General features: G+C 45.9%; 1 protein-coding gene across 2 annotated transcripts in view; it reads right to left on the reverse strand.

Annotated features, from left to right (window-relative positions):
• Il20rb (interleukin 20 receptor subunit beta) overlaps positions 1-14,013 on the reverse strand; it is a 29,630-nt gene that overhangs the window by 4,167 nt on the left and 11,450 nt on the right. The window contains exons 2-6 of one of the 2 annotated variants that reach the window (XM_071615629.1): positions 13,501-13,627; positions 11,785-11,975; positions 7,792-7,916; positions 5,589-5,739; positions 1,930-2,072 (exon numbers count right to left, since the gene is read on the reverse strand). In XM_071615629.1, the coding sequence (XP_071471730.1) occupies positions 1,930-2,072; positions 5,589-5,739; positions 7,792-7,916; positions 11,785-11,975; positions 13,501-13,627 (737 nt within the window). Of the gene's footprint in view, positions 1-1,929; positions 2,073-5,588; positions 5,740-7,791; positions 7,917-11,784; positions 11,976-13,500; positions 13,975-14,013 lie in introns of those variants that run through there. The other variant, XM_027933790.2, reaches the window with a different exon arrangement.

A 14,013-nucleotide genomic window follows, 5' to 3' on the forward strand; every position in this document is an offset into this window, starting at 1 on the left:
TGGACACTGATGATCTATCTCTCACACAGCACTGTGGGGAAATGCATTGACTCAGAGAATTTGTCCACTTTAGAAATCCAGGGGAGAAAACAGAATAGAAGTTGGAATATCCAGGGAGGCTCTGGAGAGGTGGCCAGATGCACCGTGTGGGAACTGCTGGCTTCTGCTTCTCCCCACCATGGCACGGACACATCCCCACCATGGCCCGGGCACACTCACTCCTGTGCTCTGTGTTCCCTGGAGTAGAATAAGAATCCTAAGCTAGTGCAGAGCTAGGAACACCGGCAGGGACCCCTAGTCTTTGGGAGTCACTATGAAGTCCAAATTGCCCCCCATGTCCCCACGCCATACCCACCAAAGACAAAGCATAGTCCAGACTTCCCATATTCCCACACATGCTCTTTACCCTGATGCCCTTGGCGGATAAGTTGAATATGTTGTGTTGGAGTATGTTATTGGATGTAGCCACTGTTGGAACTGTAGAAAGGGACCAAGAAGGTTCAGCAGGACAGTTCAGAAGAGAAAAACTGTATATGACTCCTGAAATGGCAAGCATCCTGGGCTGGGCAAACACCAGGTTGTGTTCATGCCAGGTCCTGGGAGAAAGCAGAGGTGGCCTCAGGGAGGTGCCTATACCCTGGAGAAGGGAGCTCTCTCCTAGACCCTCTGATTAGAAATTGCTGTGGTTTGAATATGTTCTCCCAAAAGCATGTATTGGAAACTGAATTCCCAAAGCAACAGCCTTAAGGTGGGACCTTTGAGAGATGATTAGCTGAGGGCTCTGCTTTCACCAATGGATTGATGCAGATCGTAAAAGGACTTCGAGAATGGGAAGAGAGAACCTACAGAATAGGAGAAAATCTGTGCTGCTTCTTCTGACAGAGGATTAATAGCCAGAATATATAAAGAACTCAAAAAAAATCAGCATCAAAAAAACTCAGCCAGGCTCTGTGGTGCACGCCTGTAATCCCAGCAGCTAGGAAGGCTGAGGCAGGAGGATCCCAAGTTTAAAGCCAGCTCAGCAAAAGCGTGGTGCTAAGCAACTCAGTGAGACCCTGTCTCTAAATAAAATGCAAAATAGGGCTGGGGATGTGGCTCAGTGGTTGAGTGTCCCTGTATTCAATCCCTGGTATTTGCCCCCCCCCCCAAAAAAAAACCCTCAATTTATAAATGGGCAAATGAATTAAACAGATGTCTCAAAAGAAAAAATGCAAATGGCCAAAAAATACATTAAAAAAATGTTCAACATAATTAGCAATTGAAGAAATGCAAACCAAAACTAAAATGAGATTTCATCTCACTCCAGTTAGAATGGCAACATCAAGCACACAAACAATAATAAATGCTGAAGAGGATGTGGAGAGAAAGGAACACTTCTACACTGTTAGTAGGATTGTATATTACTACAGCCACTATGGAAATCAGCACGGAGATTCCTCAAAAGACTAAGAATGAAACCACCATATGACCCAGCTATACCACTCCTAGTATTTATCCTGAAGAATTAGTTGTTATACTATACTGATCCATGCACACCCATGTTTATAGCAGCACAATTCACAATAGCCAAACTGTGGAACCAGCCTAGGTGTCCATCAATGGATGAATGGATAAAGAAAATGTGGTATATATATACAATGGAGTTTCAGCCAGTCGTAAAGAATGGAACTTAAGAATATTATGGTAAGCAAAATAAGTCAAACCCAAAGAATCATATTTTCCTCAGAACCAAATGAACTTCTATTGTTTATGAATTATCCAATCTGTGATATTCTATTCTAGCAATACAGACTGAGACAGAAGTGGAGTCCTATAGGTGTTCTTCCCTAAAAACCGAAAAACCCACAAAAGCATGCCATGCCCACCTAAGGCCTAAGGTACAGCCCTCTGATCAGTGTCATGCTGCAAGAAAAGAGGAAGCTTATTTACCAAGGTGTCTGGGAGGACCACCACGGGGCAGCAGGAGTACCGGAGCAGCTGACCCATTTTCCAGATGGAGAACGGCACAACCACGAGGATCAGCATGAAGCCAAGGAAAGCAAACAGGGCCAGGGCCAGTGGGAGAGCCTCTTCTGGAGACAGAAAGACAAGAAGACGCTTAGAAACCACAATGAAGGGGAAGCCTCCAAGCCCAGGCCTCCCCTGACCCCTGGAGTTGGCTCCGAATGTCAATCAAGACGGCAAAAGCCAGAAACCTGAGATTTGATATGTGCCCTGGTGACCAAAATTACCGCCATTTTTCTAAAATCTAAATTTTAGATTTAATCTAGAAAATCTAGATTAAGGTATGGTTTCCAGAAAGCCCCAGGGAAGATTAAAATCTCTTTCTCGGGAAGGGGAAGGGAGGAGCATTGTGTGTGAAGGCAAGAGTGGTGTTAGCACATACCTGGCACAGCTGCCAGAGGAAGGCAGGGGGCCAGGCCCCAGAACGGGCTGGGTGGTAACCGAAAACAAAGTGTTTCGCAATTTGCTCTTGGCACTGATCCATCTTATGGAGGAGAATATTAAGTCCGGAAAACAGTCACATAATAACTATGCTATATCAAGCCCCTGTTATGTGGCTCCTCCTTCCAGCTCTATGCTGGGGGCTGGGTGGTAAATCCCTGTTCTTTGCAATGGGCATGAGTTTCTCTGCTTTTATAAGATGATTCTATGCTCAGAATGGTTAGGCAATTTACCCCAGGTCACACAGATAGGGTTAGCTCCAAAGCCCATAATTATTGTAATTGTAAATGTAGCAGAAAGGAACAGACCTGGGCATCTGGAAATGCAGAAAGGAAATGCAATACTTTCCCATCTCTGTTCTGTGTAACCTGGAGTAACTCATTTAAGCCCCCCTGGTCGGGCAGTTTGCTCACAATGTGAAGAGGTTGTAGAGAAGCTGGTAGTCAAACATGTGGCTGGGGCCATGCACACTGTTTCAAAGATTTTGAAAAATATTTTAGCAGTGTACATTGAGAGATACACAAATGTTCATACCCTTTCAATCCACTCCTATGATTTCAATTCCAAAAAAATAATTCCAAGGAAGGAAACAATTATATGCATCAGTCTGTTCATGGAAACATCTGGAATACAGCACATGCCACCCACTGATACCATCCCATCTTTTGCTTGTTGGGAGTCTGTCTCCACTAGAGGAGAAATTCTTGAGGGCAGGGATTTCCCTGCTGTATCCAAGTGCACAGGCCAGGATTTGGCACACAGTGAGTACTCAGTAAATATTCATTTAATAAAAGAATGAACATCATCTTCAAAAGCAAATGGAAGCTGGGTGTGGTGGCGCCTGCCTGTAATCCTAGTGGATAGGGAGGCTGAGGCAGGAGAATCACAAGTTCAAAGCCAGCCTCAGCAAAAGCAAAGTGCTAAGCAACTCAGTAAGACCCTGTCTCTAAGTAAAATGTAAAATAGGGCTGGAGACGTGACTCAGTGGTTGAGTACCCCTAAATTCAATCCCTGATACCCCCCCCCCAAAAAAAGCAAACGGAAGTGATTCAAATACCCAATAATAGGGGATTCACCAGCATGGTAGGCTAGTCATTCAGCTATTAAAATGAGAATCAGGACAGATACACACTTGGTTACTACAGCATGTTTTATAGTGGCAAAGGATTAGAAAACAAAAAATATTCTCATTAATAAAAAGATATTAAATATATTGGTTTATTATGCAGCATTTTTAAAAAACTGAGGTGGACCCAAAGATACCGACATAAAATGATGCTCATGATATACTACTAAGTGAAGACGAGCCAGACACAGAACAGTAGGTATGGGATAGGCCCCTTAGTGTGTGTGAGCATTGGAATCACACAGACAGTGCTGGGAGGATTAAATGCCAGACTCACCAAAAGAAACCTCCTGAGTGGTGTATGGGGAAGAATGGACAATATTTAACTCTGACCCTTCTTAAAATTTCTGTGTTGATTGGGTTTTTTAAACAAGACATGATTTTTTTGAAAGTGTATAAAACAATAATCAGAAAATCTACATGGGGAACTGTTATAGATATGTTAGTTATTTGAGAAAAAAAAAAAACAGAAAAACAGGCACAGTGTTTATATGCTATAGAACTCCCACATGTAAGTAATGACTGAGGGTTATGCTCCTTTGGAGGGCAATTTGAAAACAGCAATCAAAATTAAAGGTCTATGTCTTCAATTGAATCAATCTACTTTGAAGAATTTATCCTTCAAATAAATATATACCAGAAAAATTATCTTTTTTTTTTTCTCACAATGTTGGGAGAGTCAAACTTAAGGTCTTGTGCATGCTAGACAAGCACTCTACCACTGAGCTACACACCCATTCCTGACAAAATGATCAATGTATTAGAGGAAATTAATTAGTGCATTGGCTGTAATAGCAAAATATTTTGGGAAAAAATAAGTGCCCATTAATAGGGGACTAGTTAAATCAGTTATTTCATATACATATAATGAAATAGTATGTAGCAATAAAGAAGGATAAAGGAACTACTTTATTAATACAGCAAAATCTATAAGATATATAAAATAAAAAAAGACAAGATCCAAAACAATGTATAGAACATGCCACCATTTGTGCTAAAAGGAAAAGCAACAAGAATTCAAAGCCAGCCTCAGCAACAGCAAGGTGCTAAGCAACTCGGTGAGACCCTGTCTCTAAATAAAATACAAAATAGGGCTGGGGATGTGGCTCAGTGGTCGAGTGCCCCTGAGTTCAATCCCTAGTACCCACCCCACAAAGAAAAGGAAAGGCAACATATGTAAATACATTCTCATTTACTTGTATATGCATTTAAGTCTTCAGAAGTATATGCAAGAAGTTCGTATCTATGGAAGAGGGTATAGGAATCATATGGATGAGGAAGAGATATGGAAAATAAAATTTCCATGTGTCTCATATTTTTGGCACCATATGAATGTACTATCTATTCAAAAGGCTAAAAGATCACACACACACACAAGTAGTGATATTTGGGTGGCAGGATCATAGGATGTAGAATTTTGTTGGGTTTATTTTTTCCAAAAGGGTTTTCAAGCGATTTAAGTTTTTAGACTATAAGGGGTGGGGGCGGGTCTGGAGGAGTAGCTCAGTGGTAGAAAACTTGCCTCACACCTGTGAGGCAATGAGTTCAATCCTTAGCACTACATAAAAATAAATAAATTAAATAAAGGTATTATATCCATCTACAATTAAAAAAAAATTTTAAATGTCAAGGAGAGGGGGGGGGAAACAAGAGGCTTCTGGAGACTCTCCATAAAGCCCCTTCCAGATAAAAGAAACTGTGGCATTGTATGGTGTATGACCTCCTTCCCAGGATCGCCAAGGAACCTGGCAGCCTCTCCTGCAGCCACCTCTAATCACAGGCAGTATTCATCAGCCTTGGCACATCTGGCCTAGGGAGGAGGAAGCTCTCACAGGGAGAGTGACAGCTGCTCAAGAATCTCCCCCAGCGCTAGGATGGCCTCCTGCATACGTTTACCACCGGAACCCACCCAGGTCTGTGAAATCAAGGGAAGGCTCAGAATCAAAGGCACCTGAGCATGCACCAAGAGGGGCTGTCACCTCTGCGGAGGCCCAAGGGACAGGCAGACCTTCTTTACCTTGCACCTCCACACACTCTGCCTGGCTGAAGGCACTGTGCCTCCCGATGACCTTCACCAGAGACTGGGCCTTCACACAGTATGTGGCCCCTGGGTCCATGGTTTCCAGGTGCACAGGAACGCCCCTACTCCTCACCACTTTGGTCTGTTCCTTTGGGAGACCAGAAAACACAGTTATTCTCTGAGGGCAGCAAGACTGGAAAGGTTGAGGAGAGTCAGGGAGGGAACACTGCAGAGATTTCCTTTCCGGGGTGTGTACAGAATGTTCCCTGTTACTCATGCATGTGTGCACTCAGTTGCTCATTTATCCACTCACGTTTATTAGGCACCTAATAAGTATCAGGCACTGTTCCAGGAACAGGGACAGAGCACAGAACAAAGGAGGCAAAGTCTCTGCTATTGTAGAGCTTTCGTGGGGAAGACCAACAATATATAAATACATGTCAGGTGGCCATAAAGGCTGTGCAGAGAAAAGGCAAGGGGCTAGAGAGTGACAGGGAGGCACTAGTTTAGACAATGTGGTTAGGGGAAACCTTTCTGAAAGGATGATACTTGAGCAGAGACTGGAAATTTGGAAATCTGACTGGGCAAGGATTTGGCATGGTCACTGCTGCCACAGGGATCAGTGCATAAAATCAGAGCTGGTGGGCCATGCCTCCCCACTTGCCCATCCATCCCTCTGTCTATGCACTCCGCTGTCTACCTTTCCACTTCCACTGTCTGCCCCGGGCCTGTGCTCTGCATCTGAGCCTGCAGAGGCTTGTGTAGGCTGAGCCTAGGTGACTCAGGGCACATACTTCTCTTTCAGCACTGGCCCTGCCAGTTACAAGGGTGGGGAGCCACTCTGTCCCAAAGAATCTGAGGGAGCTGTGTGCTGCCTCCTGCCAGGCGCTGACCTGTCCCCAGCACCACTCCACCTGTCTGGTTGGCAATGCCATGTCCTATCAGTTGGCTCTGACCTCATGGGGATAAGGGCTGGAACCTGGTATTATTGCCTGCCCTACCTGCCCCCACCACCTTCCAGGGGACACTTCCCAACCCAAAGCCCCTATTGAGTGTGTGGCAGGGCATATGCACTGCCCTCAGACACCACTAAGTGATCTGGGATACCTCCGGTCTGAGAAGGGTCCTATCAGAGACCAACTAGCTCCCTGCAACCACTAAGCTTGGCCCGATGAGCATGAACAATGGGATTCTTCTCCAAAGACTTTGGTCTTGGGAAACTGAATACCTGGATCTGGAAGTAGGGATAAAGGGGAGAGGATACTGTGAGGGGCCTCAGGCTCAGAGGCCTTGAGTGGCTGGGAAGGCACAATCATAGGCATATGTTGGAAGGTATGATGAAGGGCAGGGCCTGGGAGTAAGCTGGGCAGGGGGCCACAGGAAGAGGACTCACCGGAAGGAGGCAAGGCCACCACAGGTAGGGGGCCCTGGGGAAAGGAGACTCTGCCAGCTCTGCTCAGGGATTCTGTGAGAGCCCATATTAATACTCTGAGAAAGCCCATTACTTCCTGGTGCTGATGGGAGCGGGCCTCTAGGCCCTGTCTCCCTCTCAGCTTGGACAGGGGTTCCATGGATTTGAGTGTCCCCCCACTTTCCACTGGTGCTCCACCCCTTCTGCTGCTGCTATTTGTGAGGGCTGGACTCCACTCACATGGATTACAGCAGCTTTCCCACGGGGAGGGGCAGCTCCCTCCCGGGCTTTCTGCATGGCCTACCTGCTCATAATTAAATGGGCTTATTCATAAGCCAGCTCCTGGCTGGCTGCTCCCTTCTGTTCCTTGCCAAGATACACACCCTCAAGAGGCTTGTACCAGCCTCGTAGGCTCTTGAAATCATCCAGTTGATCTGGAACACCCTGGCCTGCTTCCCCTAACTGGCTGAGGAGATCAGCTGATGAGAGGGGGGAAAAGTCCATTCAAAAGATGTTCCAGGTCAATCTAGCTTAGTTTGGGGCATGAGGCTGTCCCCAAACTTCAGCAGATCTACCTGAAAAGGTTCCCAGCCAAGGCCAAAGTGGACTAAGGCATTTTTATTTTTTAAAGAGGCCCATGGAATGGTCAGCATCCAGTCATCTCTCCCTTCACAGGCTTCACCCAGAGCTGCTCATTCTCAGGCTGCCCAGACAGTGAGCACTGCAGGACCTGGCTCTCCTCACCCACCCTCAGAGAGCTGTGCCATCTCCCCCCAAAGCCCGATTCACCTTGGCACCAGGCTCCCTCCTCCAGTAGACCACGAGGAACTCAAACTGCGGCCCCAGGTCTTCCAGCTCAATAACCAGGTGGAAGCCATCCTTGGACACCTCCATCCTGGGTGGAGTGAGGATGGCTGTTGGCAAGACAAGGGCAGAATCAAAGCCAGTCCCAGGCAGGACCACTTTTTGAATGATGAATGAATGAAACCCAAATGGCAAAGATTTACTATGATTCTTTTTTTTTTTTTTTTGGCCTCTTAACTTCAATAAAGTCTTCTATTCTTTTTCAGAAATATATATACTCAAGAAAAGAGGAAAATGGATTACATACTCAAGTAGACATTATAACTTTCCCTTCTAAAATTGTGTGCTCCAGGTTCCACTAACCCAATTTTTTAGCAGACATTGCTCTTCTCCTTGGCTCATCTAATGAGCAGATGCCGTTTCTTAATGCTTGCCAAACACCTGCCTGAACTTGGGTCTATGTGGAGCATAGCTGGGCCCCATCTTTTCCCCTTAGGAATGAACATACCTGGCAGGGCATGTGCATCCCTATAGTTCTCATAGACAGTGGCATGTACAGGCACCTGAATACTTTCAGACATGTGCAAACCAGAGGCCTTTGGACGGGTTAGCTATTCTGTTCTAGGCCTTATCTCACATCCTGACAGAGGGATATTATTGGCAAGTCAAAGGCTTTTTACAAATTTTAACATTGACTCTAGAAATTACAACTTAAATATAAATATCATCTTTCACATTACTTGGATCCCAAAGAGAGAGGGATCCCCACCAGCAGGCCAAGAACAGAAGGGGTCACAGAGGCAGCTCCCACCCCCTCGCTACTGATGATGAATCCATATGTGCCTTGCAGATCCAGGTCCTCTGACCTCCATCTTTATTGAGGAGAGATATTATTAGAGAAAATGACCCAAAGTTTCACTTCAGAGAAGAATTTTTTGACAGTGTTGGGCCAGGAACCTCTGTCCTAAGCATTCTGCATACTTGTCTCATTTAATCCACCCAGGAAACCTAAGAGGGTAAATATTATTCTGTTTGTATGGAAATGTTAAGGGACTTTCCCAGAATCACAGTTAATGACCAGAATTTGAGCCCATGTCTATGTTTCTAGCTCCCCCATGAGGGGCGTTTATTCTTTGTACCAGGCAATCCCAAGTCCAGCTATAAATGAAAATAACTAGGGAGAATTTTGAACTCCCAATGACCAGGATGCACACAAATCAGTCAAATTAGACCCTCCAGGAATGGGCCCCAGAAGTGTGGTTCTTAAGCTCCTCCTCGACTCCAGCATGCAGTCGAGGCTAAGAACCTCTGCTCCCAACAAGTTTAAGGGCAGAAGCTCCTCTATAGGGGAACCTTAAAGAAGGATCTTTCACATTCCTGGGGAAAAGTCAGAGTGGCCTTTTACAAACGGAAAAGGACAGACGGAATGCCTTTAAGAGATCACCATGCCACCCAGCTCAGTTGCTGACTCCACTGTGCAGGGATAGCTCAAGAACACATCTTCAACCTTCTGATGCAAGTACGGGCTCTTTTCTTCAGCTCCCCCTGCAGCAAGACCTTTTCCTATTTATTCTGGCCTTCTCAGCCCATGTTTGACAGCACAGCCCTGCCCACATAGTTTGGAAGGCACTCCCTTATCTATTTGACCCCAGTCTTCCTTCCAACAGCTGCCAATCCCCAGCAATAGTCTTGGCATCTCCCAGGTGCCAGAGGGAGGTGGTGCTGGGTGCTACCTGGGTACTGCAGGCAGAGGTAGAGCTGCAGTGCCCTCCCCCAGTGCCTAGGATCCTGCCATTTCCACTAAGTCCTCCCATTGCCTGGGAAGGAGGCCAGAGGGAGGAATCCATTTTTGGCACCACAGTTCCTACTGGTGTTTCATTCCAACAATCCTGTTCCTGCCCCACCCCTCCACTCCTCTGTTCTCTGGCTCTCAACTCCAGGCATCCCTAGGGCAAAAAGTGATAACACCTACCCACAGTTGAGTGCTATGGTAGGACAGCACTCCGCTGAGTAATTTGCACATTTCTTCTCATGTGGTCCCTACAACTATCCAGTGAAGCAACCTGTTGCCCCTTTTACAGATGAAAAGGCAGGGACCCAAGCATCAAGTAGCTGAATTGGGATTTGAACCACATCCCTCAAGTTCCACGGGGCCAACTTCCCTTTCAAAGCTGTCTTCATCTTCCTCAGCCTCTTGCTTGGGCACCCCCACCTTCTGAGCCCTCCTGAGGTCCACACAATGTCACAAGCTCCTTAACCACTCTGACTTGCCCCATTACTTCCTCTGCCCTCACTCACAGCAGAGAATCTTCTGCCACCTCTGAATATAAGGCTACCAAAGGCCCTTGCCCTTGTTCTTCCTGCAGCTCCCAACCGTCTGCATTCTCACCCACACCTGCTTAGGGGAAGAGCTGCCCGGCTGATTCCCACCTCCATCAGTCTTCCACCCCGGCAACCACACTGTTATCCCCTCCATTCCATGAGGTCACTTTCTTGAGGACCCATGCAGGGGCCTCCTTCAGCCTTTTCTCCCTCCATGACCTCCCAGCCCATTCACCTTCTCTCCATAGACATGTTAAACCCTGAGGTTCCCCAAGACCCCAGGATCTCTTTGTCTCTCATATCTTCTCCCTGGATAATCTTATACTCTCCCAAATCTTTAACACAACTCTATGTTGTGTGTCTCTGGCTTTGACCCCTCTGAGGACCAGACCCTGATGTCCAGCTGCCAGTCAGGCATCCATGGCATGCTATTCTGCTGGAATCTCCATCACAAAGGGCACAGAGACAGAGATGTCTCTCATTGCTCAAGACCAGTTGCTCCTCCCAGTGTCTCTGCTTTGGATGGCATTCTCTCTGACTCTAATCAGAAGCTGGACACCATCACCATCTCTCCCGGCCCTATCTTCTAATAACTGGTCTCCAAGCCCCGTCCTTTCTAACTCATCATGTCTCTTGAATTCATCCTTTCCTCCTCCTCCTTCTCCTCCTCGCTTGGGACTGGGCTCCATCTTGAATCAGCTGGAGTGTTACAACTCTCTCCTCGTTCTTCCCCTGCCCTGGACAGGCTTGCCCATTCCAGGTCACTTTCCACACAGCAGCCAGAAGGATTGTGCTGTGAGACAGACCTTGCCTAGACACTCTCTCTTCCATGGCTACCTTCTGTTGACTTGACAAGCTTCATATCAAAGCCACATGGATAGCTGCTTCTCTACCCTCTGCCATCCATCCAGTCCTGGCTTCTACTGTTTTCCACCTCTGCACATCCTTTCATGCTCTGGCCATTGCTTGCACTCAGCTATATGTGAACACCTACCCGGATTCTTGTCTTCTTTCTCAATCATTTTCCAGGTACCATAGCAATTAGAAGAGTCATTTCCCAGCAACCACAGAAGGGTACTATTTCTCATGACCCATTAAAAATATAGCTCTTTTTAAACAACAAAGTTGCTTACAGTCAGTAAATATGGAATTCCTGAGGCACCAGAAGGGAGGCAGTACAAGATTTATGGAGGTATGAGCGGTGTAGTCAGAGGCAGTCTTAGTGCTATCTCCCTATTTCCAGAACAGCCAGGTTCCCAATGCCAATGTCTCCACCATCCACAAACCCTGACCGAGACAGTCAGCAACGACATCCAAAGCCAAAGAACCAAAGAGAGGGAAGTGATCAGCAATTTTAAAAATATATCAGTGGGCTGAGGGTTTAGCTCAGTGGTAGCGCGCTTGCCTAGCCCATGTGAGGCACTGGGTTTGATCCTCAGCACATCATTAAATAAATCAACAAACAAATAAAAATAAAGGTATCATGTCCATCTATAACTAAAAATATTTTTCAAAAATGTATCAGTAAGAGTGATTTACATCCACCATACTCTGGCTTTGCAAGATTATTTTGATGATAAAAAGGATCCTGAAAGTCTTGGTGAACATGAGAAGGGGAGCATGGGAGAGCAGAGAGTAAGGAAAAAAGTGCCTTACTTGAGTTTCGATTAAAGGGGTGCTTCAGGGTGCTCCAGGCAGAAGTTTGGGAGCCCAATGTGGCCCTGACACGGAGTTTGTAAGGGACTGTGGCAGTGATGTCATCCGTGACGTCACACTTGGGTTCTTCAATGACCGTGCACCAGCTGGTGGGGATCCAGATCCAGCTTAAGTACAGGCTCTCATACTCTCTGGCCAAAGAAAAGAGGATGCAGCGTCACACCAACCCCTTGACCCAGGCACAAAGGTGATGGGAACTGCCTCCATTCTCCCACTCTTTATACTCAGCATTTGCTCCCCATCCCAGCTCCTCCACTCTCTTCCCTCACCAACCATCCATTCTTCACTCCTTTTGTCACCAGCCAAGGGAAACCTAGGCATGAACCCCAATCTGTGTATTTCTCTCCATGTTCACAGTCAGCACCCTTATCTCAGCCATCCTCATGTCCTGCCTTGCTGAGGTCTCCCAGCCTCCGCTCTTGCTGTTCTTCAAGCCATTCACCACCCTCAGCATACCATGACATTTCTGTCTTCCATGGCTTTTTACAGCACTTAGAATGGAATCCAAACTCATCCCCATTGCTACAAGACTCTGGCCAGCTCAGAAAAGAGATATTCTTGCCACACTGACCTCCTGGTCATTTCTCCCAGAATGCTGATCTCTTAATTCCAAAGGACCTTTGATCAGCTGTTCACTCTCTCAAATGATCTGTCCCTGCTGTTCACAGGGATGGTTCCTTGCAGATCTGATGTAAGGATCACCACCTCAGAGAGGCCTTTCCAACCACCTATTATAAAGCAGCTGCAGAGTCAGCCCTTTTGCCTCAGCCTTATAGTTGTTCTAGCACAAATCACTCTCTGAAATTGCCTCAAGCATTGCTACCCAGTAGAACTTTCTGAATTGATTGAAATGTTCAGTACTGGTAGTGCTCAATATGGCAGCCACTAGCCACGTATGGCTCTGGAGCATCCAAAATGTGACCGGTGTGACTGGGAAGCAGATATTTGAGTTTAATTTAAATTAATTTAAACTTAAATAACTCCCTGTAGCTAAAGGATACCATACTGAAAAAGAATGGACCTATTATATTTTATGCCCATCTCCTCCTTCAGATATTAAGTTCCCTGTATCCAGAAATGTTGTCAGCTGTGTCTTGAGCCTACAATACCTACACACTTCTAATAATGTGATCAGTTTGTATTTACTGCCAATGAAATACATTGAGCACTTTCTCTGCTGCTGTCACTACTCAACAGTTGCAAATTCCTGGAGAAGACTAGAGCCTGGTAGGCCCCAGGGCCAGCTGATCTTTAAGGCAAATATTTGTTTTGGCTTCTAAGTACAAGACTATATATAGTCAAGAAAACTGAGATATCTCTCTCCTCCCAAAGGATCTGGATCTCCAATGATTTGTCCATCTCAAGTCAGGGTCAAACTCTTTGGACAGCTGACTCACTGTTGAAAAGAAGCCACAACAAAATGTATGTCTACACATTCATGTTTCCAGAGAGTTCACTGTCAAAACCAAAGGGGAGTTCCTTGCTTCCTTGACTCTTTCAATGCCCACTCACACAGAGAGGGCAGATCATTGGAGATAATCCATCCCTGGGCTCACAAGGCCTCCTTGAGCCAAGAAGGAAGGGGCTGTGTCTCCAGGAACCAATTGCTGTCTGAGGGAGGAAAAATTATTCAAACAACAAAAACCAATCACTCACCCCTGATACTCAACAGAATAGTGTACTGTTTCTCCAGGCAGGATCACTGGGCTCCATGTCAAGAGATGCTTCATGTTGGTTGAGTGCACAGAGAGGTTCTGAGGGGCAGGCAGACTGGCCACTCCATCTGGGTGAAGGCAGAGAGGAAGGCTGAGGGGTGGCTGACATAGGGGAATACCACAGCTGCAGACTGGTAGCATCCAGTGAAAGGCCACACAGGTTTATGAATGATGACAACTCTAATTTTATCATACTTGTGCTAATGCTAAGTTTTGGATACCATAATTATAATTCTGCCTTTGTGATAAAAGGGCATATTAACAATAATAATGGGTAATCTTAAGCAAGATCTTATATTCTATTAAGCTATGTGCTAGATTGTTCCTTTAATCCTCATTTTACCCTACTGGGACTAAGGACCATTGGTTCATCCACTATACAAATGAGAAAACCAAATCCTATTATATAGGCATGTTATGTATGTACTTATTTTAACAAACATATAAAAATTGT

The sequence above is a fragment of the Marmota flaviventris genome, chromosome 8 (genome assembly GCF_047511675.1).
Source record: "Marmota flaviventris isolate mMarFla1 chromosome 8, mMarFla1.hap1, whole genome shotgun sequence".
In the NCBI taxonomy this organism is placed as follows: Eukaryota; Metazoa; Chordata; class Mammalia; order Rodentia; family Sciuridae; genus Marmota; species Marmota flaviventris.